The sequence below is a fragment of the Neovison vison genome, chromosome 5, assembly GCF_020171115.1.
Source record: "Neovison vison isolate M4711 chromosome 5, ASM_NN_V1, whole genome shotgun sequence".
NCBI classification, from domain to species: domain Eukaryota; kingdom Metazoa; phylum Chordata; class Mammalia; order Carnivora; family Mustelidae; genus Neogale; species Neogale vison.
In genome coordinates, this window is record NC_058095.1 from 64,686,190 (window position 1) to 64,703,879 (window position 17,690).

Consider the following 17,690-nt stretch of genomic DNA (forward strand, 5'->3'; position numbering starts at 1 on the left):
ACCCACTGAGTGGTAGTGGGATGTCCAGCCATACTATATTTGCTTTACATCAGGACTTTGTTGATTTTATAATATTGAATCCCTTGTTCCCTTCGGATTCCTAAAGGAGACTTTTTTTTTTTTTTTTTTTTTAGACGTTTCAGCCCCAGAAAGGGTTGTGTGTTTCATTAATAGCTGGCTTCTTTTCATTTTTGTCCCCATGAATCAGGTTTCCCTCTTGCTTCTGGCTGCTAAGAAACTTAGTGCCAAGATCGCAGCCTCCCGCAGGGCACTTGGGACAATCGTGTCATCTGCACGTGGGGAGTGGCAGCTTTTAACCAGCCAGTCCATTTCTTCTAAGTTGTCAAATTCACGTGTGCCGTGGTGCGCAGCATTCCTTTCGATCCTTCTCGAGTCTGCAAGGCATGTAGTGATAATCCTGTTTTGTTCCATCGGGTCATTTGTATTTCCTCTTTTCTTCATTGTGGGTTTTGCTGGAGGTTTGTCAACTTCATCGATTGTTTTAAGAACCAGCTTTTTGTAGGCAGTGTGCCTGGGTGGCTCTGTCAGTTAAGTATCTGACTTTTTTTTTTTTAAAGATTCTATTTATTTATTTGACAGACAGATCACAAGTAGGCAGAGAGGCAGGCAGGAAGAGAGAGGACGCGAAGCAGGCTCTCTGAGAGCCCGATGTGGGGCTCGATCCCAGGACCCTGGGATCATGACCTGAGCCGAAGGCAGAGGCTTTAACCCACTGAGCCACCCAGGTGCCCCAACTGTCTGACTCTTGATTTGATTTTGGCTCAGGTCTTGATCTCAGGGTGCTGATTTCAAGCCCTGAGTTGGGCTCCACGCAGGCTGTAGAGCCTACTTTAAAAAAAAAAAAAAAGAACCAGCTCTTTGTCTACTTTTTCTCTACAGTTTTTCTGTTTCTAATTGTATTGATATTCTTCTCTTATCTCTATTGTTTGTCTGTAAAATAAAGCAAATCTTACCCATCTCATAGAGTTATGAGATTTAGATGAAATGATACGTAGAACCTAGAGCAGAACCTGGAATATGGATATTTTTATAAAATGTGATTCACACACAAATATCTTCCTTAATAGAATCCCCTACTTAGGGATGATAGCAGTTAAAGGAAAAAAAAATCTGCAGTGTCTGGACTAGCTTGCTCAGGGTTTCAGGTTTTGCTTTCCTTTTTCCCCTCCGAATTATACTTGACTCCATGTTATGTCTAGATGTACATATACAGCTGACCCTCAAATAACATGGTTATACTTAGTTATAGGGCTAGAAGCACTCACCACCTGCACGATCGAAAATCTGTGTGTCAGTTGTGACTCCCCCCAAAACTTAATGATTGCTGTTGGCCAGAAGCCTTACTGATAACAGAAACAGTCAATCAGCACATACTTTGTATGTTATTATGTATTACATACTGCATTCTTGCAATGAAGTAAGCTAGGGAGAAGCAAATGGTATTAAGAAAATCATAAGAAGAGCACCTAGGTAGCTCAGTCGGTCAAGCGTCCGACTTTTGGTTTCGGCTCAGGTTGTGATCTCAGGGTCGTGCAACTGACCCCGAGTCGGGGCTCCACACTCAGTGCACAGTCTGGTTGAGATTCTCTCTCCCCCTCTCCTTTTGCCATCTCTCCCTACTCATGCACTCTCTCTCTCTCAAATAAACAAATTTTTTAAAAAATCACAAGAGGAAATACATTTATAGTACTGTACTGTATTTATATTAAAAAAATCTGCATATAAGCAGATGGAAGAGTTCAAACCTGTGTTCAAGGGTCAGCTGTATACAACCTTGAGAGTCCCAAGAAATCTAAATAAAAGAATCTAGAACTAGCGAGTTCAGCAAGTTCACAATATACAAGATAAACATACAGGGTGCCTGGGTGGCTCAGTTGGTTAAGCAACCGCCTTCGGCTCAGGTCACGGTCCCGGAGTCCCGGGATCGAGTCCCACATCAGGCTTCCAGCTCCATGGGGAATCGGCTTCTCCCTCTGACCTTCTCGCCTCTCGTGCTCTCTCTCACTGTCTCTCTCTCAAATAAATAAATAAAAATCTTTTAAAAAAAAACAAGATAAACATACAAAAATCAATCGCACCTCATTACTGTAGCAATGACTACCACAATTAAAAATACAGTCATATGGGCGCCTGGGTGGCTCAGTGGGTTAAGCCGCTGCCTTCAGCTCAGGTCATGAGCCCAGGGTCCTGGGATGGAGCCCCACATCGGACTCTCTGCTCAGCAGGGAGCCTGCTTCCCCCTCTCTCTCTGCTTGCTGCTCATCCTACTTGTGATCTCTGTCTGTCAAATTAAATTTTAAAAATCTTAAAAAAAAAAAAGGTCAATTGAACTTCATCAAAATGAAAGAGTTTTGGTCTGTGAGAGACCCTGTTATGAGGATAAAAAGACCAAGTGGAGATCGGGAGAAAATATTTGCAAACCACATACACAACAAAGAACTAGTATCTAGAATTTTACAATAATGAACTCACAGGACTCAGGAGGAAAAAAAATCTAGCACTCCAACCGGGAAAAGAGTGAGTGACATGAACAAAATATTTCACTGAAGATTTTTCTAGTACTATAAGCACATGAAAAGATGTTCAGTATCACTGCCATCAGGGAAATGCAAATTAAAACTATAATGAGGGGCACCTGGGAGCTGAGGCGGTTAAGCATCTGCCTTCACCTCAGGTCATGATTCCAGGGTTCTGGCATCAAGTCCTGCATCGGGCTCCCTGCTCAGCGGGGTCAGGGATCATTAAACTGTGGCATATCCATACCATGAAATACCATGAAAAAATTTAAAAGGAACAAACGTTTGACGCACACAACAACCCTGATTAATGTCCAGAGTATTATTCTGCATGTAAATAGCCAGTCCCCAAGGCTTAGAGGCTGTATGATTCTGTTTCTATAATGTTCTTGAAATAACAAAGTTGTAGAAACAGAATAGATTAGTTGTTGTCTAGATTAAGAAGGGGATGGGAGGAGGGGCAGCTGGGTGGCTCAGTGGGTTGAGCCTCTGCTTTCGGCTCAGGTCATGATCTCAGAGTCCTGGGATCGAGCCCCGCATTGGGCTCTCCGCTTGGTGGGAGCCTGCTTCCCGCCTGCTCTCTGCTTGTCTCTCTGCCTACTTATGTTGTCTCTCTCTGTCAAATAAATAAAGTCTCAAAAAAAGAAGAAGAAGAAGAAGAAGAAGAAGGGGATGGGAGGAGGGGTGCCTGTGGCTCAGCTGGTTAAGCGACTGCCTTCAGCTCAGGTCATGATCTCGGAGTCCCTGGATTGAGTCCCAGGTTCGAGTCCTGCATCTGACTCCCCACTCAGCAGAGAGTCTGCTTCTCCCTCTGACCCTCTCCCCTCTCATGCTCTCTCTCACTCTCTCAAATAAATACATAAAATTTTAAAAAGGGGGGGAATGGGGACACATTCAGGGAACTGAATGTGGCTACATGGGAGGGATCCTTGTGGTGATGGAAATAGCCTATAACCAGACTGTACTGATGTCAGTATCCTGGTTGTGATATTTTACTGTTGTTTTACAAGATGTTATCACTGGGGGAATCTGGTTAAATGGTACAGGGGAATCTTTCTCTATTATTTCTTACAACTGCAGGTGAATCTTCAATTATTGTAAAATTAACAGTTTATTTTCAAAACATGAAATTCATTTTCCACTTTTATATTGACTTTAATTTACATCTTGGTGAAAACTTACATAAAAATATACACTTTGAATATCATTACTTTTTTTAGTTTTTGAGGAGGATTGTAAACCACAAAGTGATAAAAATTAGAACACACTAACGTGGAACACAGGAAAAAAAAGCCAAGAAAAAAAAAAGAACAAACTTTGCCACATAAAATTCAATCATTCCTGATAAAAGCAATGAAAAGGAGCAAGAAAACTATTTTCATCAAACCTACAAACTAATGGGTCATCTGAAATCCTGGACTTTTTGTATTCTTTACTAGGATATTTCATTACTGATCAGAACAGTAGGAATAAACAGTGGGAATACATTTGTGTTCTTGACCCAGGTCTTGCTAATGTCAGGGTGTGCCTGCCCTGCCCATTCTCCTTTCTTAGGGCAGGCCAGCCTCTTGGAGATGAAAAAACTGTTTATAATGATCTGAGCCCAGAAGCTTACTCTGTTTTACTTAGCAACATAAAAACAGTCTTTACACAATGTGACCGTACACTGAATTTTCTACGAATGCAACTAACCAGCACACTGATGGAAGAAGACAGCACTTTACATGGCTCGGTTTACCCTGCACTGCCAGCATTAGAGAGAGTCATTGGTGTCAGCACTGTGTGGGTGTTTAAACCCCCCTTACTCAGACCTGTTTATATACACCCCGCCTCCAGCATTTACAGACTGAAAACAACATGGCATTTGGTTAGAAGTTCTTTTCCTTTTATTTTTCCTGTACCTTATACGTAGGGCGTGATACTGATCTTTTTTCAGTAATGCATATAGGTAAGTTATAGTATGAGTGGATTTCATATCAGGTTGCATTATACAATACTCGTTGATTAAAAAGTGCAAGCGGGTCCAGCAAGGTGGACCTCCAGAAAGCACTCTGGTGTTCCTTTCTCCTTGACGGAATTCCACTCGCAAAGCTGTGCATGGGAAATAAAGTGGGGGCCCGGGAGACACTAACAAGAGCAACAAAGCCAGGACCAGCTAACAGCACAAGCGGTGAGCAAGCAAGAGGGTGAAACTAGCGCCACCTTCTGGCAGAGATGAAAACAACAACACAACACCAAAACAAACCAAAAAAACCCCCCAAAATGGCAAAACTTACTTCAGGCTCTAGTACCCGCCCCACTCTCACCCTGACCCATGCAAAAACGTTCTTCCTTCTTCCCTTAACTGGGCATAAAAGATATGACCTTACACTTCAGTGGTATCCTCTACAAGGAATCCCCCCCCCTTTTTTTTTTCCAATTCTGGACAAACACAGACTTCCTTCTGTACAGAATGAACCTAGAAAAAAAATCACTGGGTGTATATGGAACGTTTTGGAAGTTCATAAAAGGGGAACCACCAGAGAAACCCAGGTAAACATGAACCTGTAAAACAAAGTTATTGGAAGAAACAGGAAATTTTAGAAAATCTCTAACTTGAATCCCCAAATTCAAGGAGCTTTTGTAGCTTCAGAGGTAGAGCAAGGAGTCATGAAGGAGAAGCAATTTGAGATCAGAGAAATTAGGCTAATGATTAAAAACACAATATGTGAAGTAAAGAAACACACAATAAACATACTAGGTGGTAAACGGTTAGAAATCAGAAGATCGGGGCCACTTGGGTGGTTCAGTCAGTTAAGTCTCCAACTCCTGGTTTCAACTCAGGTCATGGTATCAGGGTCCTGGGATCCAGCCCCCCTTCAGGCTCCACACTCAGTGCAGTGTGCTTGAAATTCTCTCTCCCTCTGCCCTTCCTGCTTGTGCAGGCTCTCTCATTCTCAAATAAATAAATAAATCTTAGGGGGAAAAAAGAAATCAGAAGATGAATGAAAAGTCACCTAAAGAATCGAAGAAAATATATAATGTGGAAGACATACCCAGAAGACCAAACATAGACACATGTGATTCTCCTGAGGGGAGAGTCCAGAGTGAAAAGAAAAGCAACAATAAAAGTGCTAACAGGCGGAACGCCTGGGTCGTGCAGTTGGTTGAGAGCTGCCTTCAGCTCAGGTCATGATCCCAGCGTCCTGGGATCGAGTCCCACATCGGGCTCCTTGCCTGGCAGGGAGCCTGCTTCTCCCTCTGCCTCTGCCTACCTCTCTGTCTGCCTGTGCTCACTCTCGCTCCTCTCTCTCTGACAAATAAATAAATAAAAATAAAATCTTTTTAAAAAAAGTGTAACAGGCCACTGGGAGGGTATTTAATCAACCTGCCACCAATCCTATTAAGAACTCTGAGCAAAACAAGGAGGCAAAAACTGAATGTGCACACATCATCTCCAGCAATCTTTCTGTGTACTATTTAATGGCAAAGGCAGTCACAGTAAAATGAGAACAAGGACATCGCTAGCATTTAATACAACTTGGGTTGCCCGCACAATACAGCAGAAAACAGAAATAAAAGATGTAACCCCTGGACATCAGTCACCATCAGGGAAATGCAAACCTAAACTGTGGTGAGATATCACCAGTCAGAGTGGATGAAATCGACAACACAAGAAACCACAGGTGTTGGCGAGGGTCTGGAGAAAAAGGAACCCTCTGCACGGCTGGTGGGGATGTGAACTGGTGCAGCCACTGTGGAAAACAGTATAGAAGTTCCTCAAAAAGTTAAAAATAGAGCTACCTGAAGATCTAGGTATCATACTGGGTATTTATTATTCAAAAGGATATAGGTACCATTATCTATGTTTAGAGCAGCATTATCTACAATAGCCCACTATGGAAGTAGCCCATGTGTCCCCTGACAGATGAATACATAATGAAGATGTGGTATAGGGGCACCTGCGTGGCTCAGTCAGTTAAGCCACTGCCTTCGGCTCAGGTCATGATCCCAGGGTCCTGGGATCGAGTCCTGCATCAGGCTTCTTGTCCAGCAGGGAGCCTGCTTCTCTTTCTGTCTCTGCCTGCCACTCTGCCTGCCCTTGCTCTCTCTATGACAAATACATAAATAAATAATTTTTTTAAATCTTAAAAAAAAAGATGCAGTATATATATACAATGGAATATTCCTCAGCCATAAGAAAGAAGGAAATCTTGCCATTTGCAGTGACAGGGATGGAGCTAGAGGGTATAAGGCTAAGTGAAATAAGTCAGAGAAAAACAAATGCCATACGATTTCAGTCATATGTGGAAAATTTAAGAAGTGAAACAAACAAAAGGAGAAAAAAAGAGAGAGAGGCAAACCAAGAAACAGACTCTTAACTCTAGTGAATGGACTGGTGGTCACCAGAGGTGGGGGTAGTGGGGAGGATGGGGGATGGGGGTAAGAGGAGACAGAGTAAGTGGACAGTTATCGTGATGAGCCCAGAGTTGCTGACTTACTGTATTGTACACCTGAAACTATATAATGCTGTATGTTAACTACACTGGAATTAAAATTAAAAACTTAACAAAAAAGGTACAATCTTTTGTACCTTTGGAGTACATGGAGGAGACAAAAAGCATTGTTATCTGAAGCTGATACAATCATCCACTTGGAAAACATATGAAAATCAATGGGAACCCGTTCATTGAAGGAAACTACTGGCATTAGTAAGGGAGGGAAGGAATTACAAATTAAATGTTAGGAAAGTACGTATTTAAAAAATACAATGAGGGGTGCCTGGGTGGCTCGGTCAGCTAAGCGTCTGACCCCTGGGTTCAGCTCAGGTCATGATCCCAGGGTTGTGAGATCGAGCCCCACATCAGGCTCCACACTCAGTGGGAAGTCTGCTTGAGGATTCTTTCTCTCCCTCTCCTTCTGCTCCTCCCCCCAACTCCCCTGCATGTCTCTCTCTCTCAAATAAATGAATAAATCTTTAAAAAAAAATACGAGTGTTCACGTCAGCAGCACACAATCTAAAATGGGAATGACACAGAGGTTAGTATGGAAGATAACATACAAATTTATGAAGCATTCCATATTTTAAAAAATGACTGGGGGGGCACCTAGTTGGCACAGTCAGTACAGCATGCCCCTCCTGATTTTGGGATCATGGGTTCAAGTCCCCCCTTATGCCTACAGCTTACTTAAAAAAAACAAAAAAAAAAAACGACTACGGAATCTCATCCACATAGTAATAAAAGTATAAAGCCTTGACATAAACTCAACAGCGAGAGGAGGAAAAAGAAGAGAAGAAGACCAGACTTTACAGAAAGAAAAAAAGGAGCACTCAGAAAAATGGAGAGAGCCACATTTCTGAATGGAAAGAGTATAAAAATGTCAGTATTATTGGGGGAGATGCAGGGAGAGGTCCCCCCTCTGAGAATCACAGAAAAGGAGGACTCAGAATGGGGCGGCAAAGCCCAAGCCAGCTCTCCACCTTTGCATCTCTGTGCAAACTCAGAGAAAAACCTTTGCCCCACGCCCAAGTCCTGACTGACCACACAGTCCCGGGACGTACAGTGCCACGGAACCACCACAGGGTACCATCAAGCTAAAATAAGAATCCAGGACTTCATTGACATGAGTACCAAGTTCAAAACCTCCTCCACCGTGGGGTTACCCCAGGCACTGCCAGAAGTGAAAACACATTCCTGGCTCCTCGATGATGGGGGGATAAAGCGAATGAGGTGCTTATGTCCAGTAGAATGTGACTCAGCCTTTAAAAGGCAGGACATTTTACACAGGGTACAACATGGACGAACCCTGAAGACACACTAAGTGAAGTGAGCCGGTCACGGAAGGACACATGCCGTATGAATTACTTACGTGGGTTATGGAAGAGAGCCAGAGTCTTCTCTACATGGAAGCAGAGTAGAACGGTGGCAGGGGGTGGGATGGGCAGAGGGGGGCTGGGAGTTGCTGTTCAGTGGGTGCAGGGTTCCAGAGATCTGCCCTACAACATTGTGCATGCTTAACGATTTGGGAAGGTGGTCCATCTCATGTGAAGTGTTCTTACCAAAGAAAAAAAATGAATTAAATGTAGAAAAAGATAAATGAAAATGCTGAATCTAAAATGTTAACTTTTTTTATCCACAAAATGTATTCATCAATAAATGATCCATGTAATATTACAAAAAAAAAAAAAGCAAAAGAAAGAAATAGGAAAAAAGAATGAAACCGAAAACCTTATTCCTGGCAGTCTGTGATTTTCTGCAGGCTCTCATCCCCAAGTAGATGCGGTGCCCCTCCTTTGTCCTCAGGGCCCTCAAGAATTCACAGCCGAAATCAGCACACCCCCTACCCTGAGCCTCCTTTCTGAATGTCCCATCACTTCTGAGGCTGAATGACTCCCACAGCTTCCTTTTCCAGTCAGTCTGTTCCCTTTCTCACATTTCCGGAAAACGTGGGCCAGGAGCTGGTGTTGGTGTCCTTGCTACCCACAACTGTCACTTTGCAATGGTCTCTCTTCCGCCCTGTGAAAGGCACCACCTCCATGTCTGAGGTTCATGCTGTGACACCCGGCATCCTCTTTTCTCTCCTTGTCATCCACTGACCACCCCCATCCCAATCTGTCAAGTCCTCTACATCCCGGCTCACGAAGCCCCCTGCCCCACCGCCGCCCCGTGCCAGGGACCGACCCACCCACCCTCTGGCCTCTCAGTCCTGAGACCTCCAACATCCTTCTACCTCTACTCTCATGCCAGCAAGCCCACCTGTGCCACAGTCTCTCGGGCCCTGTTTCCTCATCGGCAAGTCGTGGTCCCAATATTTTCGAAGCATGAACTTGCACAGTCTGCATAATCTCTCTGATCTATAAAGCAGCAAGGACAGTGATGATCCTGGGTCCTAGCGTTATTGTAAAGACCAAAGGAGATAATATGTGTCAAGTACTTAGGACAGTAGTTAGCACACACTGTGCAAAGAATGTGAGCTATTGGTAGGGATTCCATTAACAGACGAACATTTATGTTCAAACATATTTTAACGAACACGTTAAATATTAACAGGGGAAGAAAATAAGGCAGATGCTTACCCGACTGAGCCACGGTTATCCCTGAATTTCCTTCCTTTTTTAATGCCGATGACTATTACATTGTATGCATATACCATATTCTGTTTTTTCATTCATCCATCAATGGACCTCTGTGTCATTTTCACCTCGTGGATACTATGAAAAGCATTACAGTGAACATGGGTATGCAGACAGCTGCCGCACCCCCCGGCAAATGACAACTTCACAGAGGAAAGAATCTGGACTGGATGTGAGTTTGGGAACACCGCCAAACCCACATGGACCCGTTTCTTCGCATGTAACTTGGCAATAAGACTGCCCACCTTCTGAGTTAGTGGCGTTAGTGCCTTCCCACATCAAAGAGAACAAGCATCTTAGGCTGGAGCCGCAGGTATGCTGTGTCTGATGCAGGTAACCGGGAACGGATAGGCACGTGGGCAGGCGAGGACACGGATGCCTTTTTGGATGCGAGCCTGCTTTGATGCTGGAATGTCCTCTGAGATGTCTGAGAGTCCGTGAGCATTAACACAGAGCTTGACCAAGGTGCAGCTGGCATGGAACGTTCCCTTTCCTTAACTTTGAGAAAACACTGGTATCAGTTTAAAATAACACCATTCTTTTCCTTCCCATGTGTGCTATGTATAAAATGGTCTGAATGAACACTCCCATGTAGAGCCAGTTTTTGTAACGTTCATCGGTGTGGCTCCAGGAACTCCCTCTGGCCAAGCGCTCTCTCCAGAAGGGACTGGTGTTCAAGGTCATCCCTTGGGCACCCATCAGATTTCATCTCACTAGCCCCACAGATACTGTGAGCAGAAATCTGACCCTCCACCTACCTCAAAACCACCGGGAGAATCAGCAGTCCCTGTTCAGGGGCAGAAAACCCAAAGAATCAAGAGCAGGGACTCAGAGGGCTGTCTGCATACCCAAGTTCATAGTAATGCTCTTCACAGTATCCACAAGGTGAAAATGACACAGATGTCCATTGATGGATGATTGGATACACAAAATACGGTGTATGCATACAACGTAATAGTCTTCAGCTTTAAAAAAGGAAGGAAATTCAGGGATGCCTGGGTGGCTCAGTCAGCTAAGCGTCTGCCTTCATTCGGCTCAGGTCATGATCCTGGGATGGAGTCCCTCATCGGGCTCCCTGCTCAGCACTAGGTCTGCTTCTCCCTCTGCCTCTGCAGCTCCTCCCCACTCAAGCTTTCTCTCTCCAATAAATCAGTTAAAACAATGACAAAAAAGAACCCATCAGGGCCTTTTAGAGCTGTTGATTCTACCCTTCAAAATGCACCTACAAGCTAATTGCTGCTCTCAGTTCCACGGCCCAGCGCAGGCCACCTCCTTGCCAGCTCTGGTCCTGCTTCCCACTCCATCTGTCCACGCTCAGCAAGCAGCCATGGACTCCCTTCGGAATGAGGTCAGATCATGTCACTCTTCTCCTCCTTGGCCTTTCTGCTCCAGCCTCCCACTGCTGTCCTCGCTCATGGGGCTCCAGCCACAGCAGCCTCTTGCTGTTCTTGGATGGGTCACCCCTTTCTACCCAGCTGACGTCATCACCTCCTCCACGTCCTGTCTATGTGACTCCATGGACACAGGCATCTCTGTCCTTTTCCCTAGAACAGTGCTGGGCACATAGAAAGCACTCAGAAATATCTGCTGAATTAATGAATGACCAAAAGGAGGGCTGTTTTCTCAAGTCCGGTAGTTACCCGGGTGCTCAGAAACCCAGGCTCAGAGCCGAAGGGCACAGCGGACTTTTGACAAGGCTGCCACCTAGTGGCTGGATTCCTTTGTAGTTTTGTGGGTGCTCATATTTCCTGGGACCCTGGGATGAGCTGTCCACTGGGTAAGCAGGGAGGGCAGCCGCCCACAGACAAGGAACCACTCCCTTCTCTAAATCTATTCCTATAGGGTAAGATGAGATATACACAAAGAGCACCAGAGGGAGAAAAGGAAGAGTGTCTCTGGGCTGTAACACAGACAGGTTGACAATATTGATCTAGAAAACCAGCAGGAGAGGATGCTGGTTGTGGAAGCATTGGGTGGGCATGGGAGTTACAAAGTCAAACTCATCTGGCCTTTCTTTAGTTCTTTTTCTTTAGTACTCAACGTATAGAGAACTGATGGAAGTCCAGTAAAGTCTGGCATCCAATGCGGCTGCCATTTCTGATACACCAAATCGTTCCCATCTTTGTCTCCATGGTACTGAGACGTAAAAACCCACACCTATTACCGTACCAGCACTTTCGTTTCCCTGTTTCTCATGTGTGTAAAAACAAAAAAATGTGATCCCATATTCGAATGACCACCTCGCACTACTAGGCCCCGCAGGGGTAGTAGACCCTCCAGCCCAGAATCACTGGCTGACGGGCACCATTCCCATGCAGCCCCACGGCTGGCTCACAGGCAAATGCATGGGTCTGGATTTGCCATGAATGAAGCAATTTGGGGACACGGGACAAATGCCAAGAGCGGCAGCTGTCCAAAAGCTGATTAGAAAATTGCTCAGGACTGCCTACATTCAAAAGTAAGTTTCCAGTGACAAAATGTAATTTTCAAATTCAACTGTATTAATTCAAAGGACATAATTTCATTGGAGTAAAGTAGGGAGTGTACTGCATTCGAATGGGGACTATAGGAATAACAACTGCACCTTAGCAGCCCAATAGGCCATTACAGTTTAGAGAGCCTGATGTGGGGCTCGATCCCAGGACTCTGAGATCATGACCTGAGCTGAAGGCAGCAGCTCAACCCACTGAGCTACCCAGGCCCCCCATATCCTGTTTTTAATTTTTAAAGCATTGTATGTATATGTTTAAAAAATTTCAAACAGTATAGAAAGATCTAGTATGAAGTCTCTTTCCCCCACCCAATTCTGGCAACTCCTCAAAGATAACCACTTTTAATCCCTCCACAAAGAAAGTTATGATTTCAAATATTAAATTAATGTATACTTTTAAAAAAATCAAAGCATACAAGGTCATACCATAAGCACCATGTTCTTTTCCCCACTTTATAACGTATTTTGATCTTTCCCTATTTGTACATACAAACCTACTGTGTCCATTTTCATGGCTGCATACTATTCCATTGGGTGAAAATCACTTATGTAATCAGTTCTGTACTGATACACACCTGTGCCCAGTATTTTACTATTATAATAATGCTTCAACTGTCCATATTTACTGCCATCTTTTTTCAAGTAAATCAGTAATATTAAATGCCAAGGAGATACTTGGTGGAAGGTTATATGCATTTCAAATGTAGACAGATATTATCAAACCACCCTTGTATATCAACTATAGGTAGGGTCCTGCTCCTTGTACCCTTGATAACACCAGAAATGCCTTTCATATTTCCTCATCAGTGAGAGGAAAGAGCACATCAATTCTTGTTTTGTTACATTTCTTTACATTGCTCTAGGTGAGACTGAGCATCTTTCTAGTGCCTATCTTTATTTTTTAATGTGAACTAGCCATTTTTCTATTGCATTGTTTTCTTTTTCTTATTGATTTATATAGGCTCTGTGTAAATATGCCTTCTGTTACATGGATTGCAAATTAACTCCCACTTTTTATAAAACAGTTTTTTATATTTATTGTGATTTTTTTTCATCTTTTCTTACATGGCTGCTGTGTTTGTTTCTACTTGGAGAGGCCCTTCTAAGGCCAAGACTACAAACTGACTCTGAGTTTTTTCTTTGCATGTTTATGGTTGAACTTTTTAAGATCAAATTCTTTAATCCACCTGGAATTTATTTTGATGGAGAGGGATAAAATCACGATCCAGCTTTGTTTTTTTATTTTTTCCTAAAGACCCAATCAGTCATTATTTTCCAATGCATTATCTAGCTGGATATAATATGCCACTTTGTCCAATCCTGTCCCATCTCTATACTACCCTAGGTGTAATCTGGACTTTCTCCATTGTTCTGCTGAAGTGCATATCTATTCTCCAGTTCCAAGATGCTTAAACTTAGTCCCTCGACAAAGAAATTTTAGAAATTTTCTGGTTATTCTAGAATATTTTGTCTTCTATATCAGGGCTTATCAACAGAGGCACTATTAACATTTTGGGCTGGATAACTCTTTATTGTGGAGGGCTGTCCCATGCATTGTAGGATGTTGATCAGCAATCCCTGACCTGTACCCACTAGATGTCAGTAGCACCCCCCTAATTTAGACAACAATGTCTGCAGACATTGCCAGTTGCTCCTTGGGTTAGGGTGGAGGACAGAAGGCCCCCAGTTGAGAACCACTGTTTTAGATAAACTCAGAATCATTTTACCAGTGTTTGCACTCCCAGTCAATTCCCACTGATACCTTAATTGGGATGAAACTGAATTCATAGAGTAATTAAGATAATGTTATTATATTTAAGATATTATACTTAAGATATTATACTTATTCAATTAATATTGATGAAATTCAATCTTTATTATATTTGACCTTCCTATTCAAGCACCATGTATATCCTTCTACTTATTTACGCTTTTATGTCCTTCCAGAGAGTTTTAAGATTTTTAAAAATATATATAGGCTTTTATAATACTAAGTTCATTCCTAAGTACTTCACCTTTTATATTCCTTTATAAATGGGATTGGTTCTTGTGTTACTTATCTCCTCTAACCAGTCACTGATAAGAAAGCTATTCATAGGGGCGCCTGGGTGGCTCAGTGGGTTAAAGCCTCTGCCTTCGGCTCAGGTAATGATCCCAGGCTTCTGGGATCGAGCCCCGCGGATCCCAAGCTCCTGGGATCGAGCCCCGCATCAGGCTCTCTGCTCAGCGAGGAGCCTGCTTCCTCCTCTCTCTCTGCCTGCCTCTCTGCCTACTTGTGATCTCTGTCTGTCAAATAAATAAATACAATCTTAAAAAAAAAGCAAGCTATTGATATTCAATATCCTACAACTAACCACAAGTTGAACTCCTACTGTATCTAATAGATTTGAAGGACATTCTGGTTTTTTCTAATGATACAATTTTCAGGAAATTCTAAGCATTTCTCTAAGCATACAATGTTATCCTCTGGAGAAAATCATCACTTTTGTTCCCTCATTTCCAGTACTTCTGTAGCTAGAGCTCCCCTGGCTCACTGCCTTGATTTAATACTTGCAGGAAAATCTGGATGATGGTGGTAATGAGGCAATCTTGAATCATTCTTGACTTTAATGGGAATACTTCCAGGATTTCACCCTTGAGGACAGTTCTGGCTGTGGCTTGAGATACATGTGTCTTAATCCCACTAGAGAAGGATCCCTACATTTATAGTATACCAAAAGTTTGTTTTTAAATCAGAAGGATTGCTAATTTTGCCAAACATGTCTTCCATCTCTGGAGATGACCAATGGCTCTCCTTTGGTCTAGTAATGTTGTAAAATAGATTATATTCCTAAATGCCCAAATATAACGTACTCTTGGAGACCATAAATCCACTTGGTTGCAATCTACACTATTATTCTTTTAATTTCTTATAGAATTCTACTTGTTAATATTTCGATCCCACATTTTTACATCAATATTTGAGAGTGAGAGTATTCTGTCATTTTTTTTTTTTTGTGGTGCCCTGTTAACTTTTGGAATTAACGTTTAGGCTGGCGTGATAAAAACAAGCTGTACTTTCATTTGTTGTATATTTAAAACCAAATGTCTGTATTCAGTATGAAACCAGTCCTTAAAATAGTACAACCATTGTATAGAAATATGAGGCCTTTACATTAAAAAAAAAAAGTCACATATACTTTTCATAGAGTCAACTTTTTGGAAAACTGAGTAAATTAAAATACACCTTTGAAAGCTAATCTGCATTGTGGTATTTTATGCAGAATTCAAAAATTGTAAGTATACTACTATTCACTTCCATTATAAATTAATAATGATGTATTTCAGCTATTTTCCCAATTTAGACAATTTTGCACGGAGATGTGCACTGTAACAGCCAGACCATGGAAATCTTAGCTCTCTTACGTACCTGCGCCCAAAGAAAATTAAATACATTCCCGATGCTTCCCATGCTCTGAACTCAGACACAATGGCTAAAAACCCTTCTTTCTGATTCTCAGAAAACCAGTGAAACGGAAAGCTCGCGGTTCCGGTGGCCACCACAGCCTAAGTGATTCACAGGGTTTTCCAGGTTTCCAGAGGATCCAGGAAGGATGTCGAACGCCCACGTCTGCGAGAGTTCTACAGGGTTCATTCCCTCCAACGCACCTGTCACCACGACAACCTCAGAACGGGCACCCCTCTCTCACACATACGTGGCCAGTAATACACGTCTGATGAGGGGAGGGACGCAGGAATCATGAAAGGGTTTTCATATCACCAAGATGAATGGCCTGCTTAGGTCCCTCCCACTGGGGGTCCCTCCTGCCTGGCTCCTTCCCACCTGGGGTCTTCCCACCTGGGTCCTCCCTACCTGGGTTGCTCCGCAGGCGGCTCTCTGCAAGCTCAGAGATGGCTCCAGCTGTTGAAGTCTTTTTCAGTCGAACCACCCCGGAAGCGGCGGTACTTCCCGGTTTGTTGAGCATGTCCTCGCTACTGGCCCTCTTGAGCTAAGAGACAGAAGGACAGAGGAGGAGAACGTATACTGTCAGTAAGGAGTGCTATAAGCCAAGAAAGCACCAAGCAGTACCACCTGCCCAGTGGTTGAGACGCAGTAAAGGCACTTGTCAGAGCACGACCGTGTGCGGCAGAAAAATGCAAAGCTAGATAAACCTGCGTCTATCATTTACAATATGATCTTCCACTATGTTTCAAAGAATATTATATATAAATATTATGCATATGAATATTACGCATCATGTCACATTTCAAATAATGAGGTTTTTTTTTAAAGCTGCTTTTCTGTTTTGGTTGTTTTTTTGTTATTTTTTTTTAAAGATGGGAGCCTATGAAGAAAGAACTGTGAGATGCACAAAAAGCAAGGTGAGGGTAATGCACAAAAAATTAAAGGGCAAGAAAAAACAGCTTAAAAATATATTTCTCAATTCTGGACATGTATATATGTGTATATATGTATACATACATAGATAGATATACACGCACATATGTATACGGAGGAAGGAGAGGGATGATACCATATGCTCCACACCATGCACTCTGTATAAGATCTCACACAGACAACATGTTCAGAGGGACGAGAGGTACCTTCTGGAGGCCAGAAGAACACTGCTAATGGAGGACAGAGAGAAAGGAGAATCTCTCTGCTCCTTTTCTGCTTTCCTTCCTGTCCTGGAAGCAGCGTAACAAATGCTTGTTGAAAGGAATTAAAGACTAAGAGTTGGGAGCCCCTCAATGAGCTCACAGTTCTGGCCCAGGTAAATGACATTCACGGTTCATGAGAAACACTGCAAATACATTTTTGCAATCATGGTAAGTCTTCTGGGAAGAGTATTTCTGAAGAGGACTAGTACTAAAAGGCTGGAGCCAGGCAGATGCCTGGAACCATTCTGAATTGATCTGACATCTGAAGAAAAGGCATGAAAACGCCCTCAAGTCCATGGAGACTGCCCACCACTCGGGCTGACAGACCAAAGTCCGGCCCCGCACTGCGGCACTAACTTCAGGGTCATTTACTGACGATTGGGTGTTTATATATTTGCACACAAACACAAATTTCCACTTTTGCATTGTTTAGATTTTGGGGTATTACTCCACACACCCCAGAATGGCTTGAAGGAGAAAACAAAACAAAACAAAATGAAACCAAGTGTTGGTGAGGTTGGGAAGCACCTGGAACTCTCTGCTGGCAGAAGTATGAACTGGTAAGATGCTTTGTAAAACTGTCAGGATCTACTAAATGGAATATCTGCACCCTGTGATTCAGCCAGCCCACTCCTAATTCTGTATTCAAGAGAAATGAGTATGTAAGTTCATCAAAGGGACATTCACAGCAGCTTGATTTACAACAGCCCCAACAGAACAACCCAAATGACAGTCAACAGAAGGGGCAAATTAAATAATGATTTAGCATACAATGGAAATTACACAGTAAAAGAAGAAGAAGGAGGAGGAGGAGAAATACTGATACACTAATAAATGCAGGGATCCCACAGGCATGCTAAGTCAAAGAAACTAGACACAAAAGAGTATAACCATATTTGGGTAAAAC

At 42.9% G+C, this 17,690-nt stretch overlaps 1 protein-coding gene across 1 annotated transcript in view; it reads right to left on the reverse strand.

Annotated features, from left to right (window-relative positions):
- The window catches only part of LOC122907367 (cytospin-B-like), a 699,233-nt gene that overhangs the window by 64,396 nt on the left and 617,147 nt on the right, over positions 1 to 17,690 (reverse strand). The window contains 1 exon segment of the mRNA XM_044250258.1: positions 15,996 to 16,131. Within this exon segment, the coding sequence (XP_044106193.1) occupies positions 15,996 to 16,131 (136 nt within the window).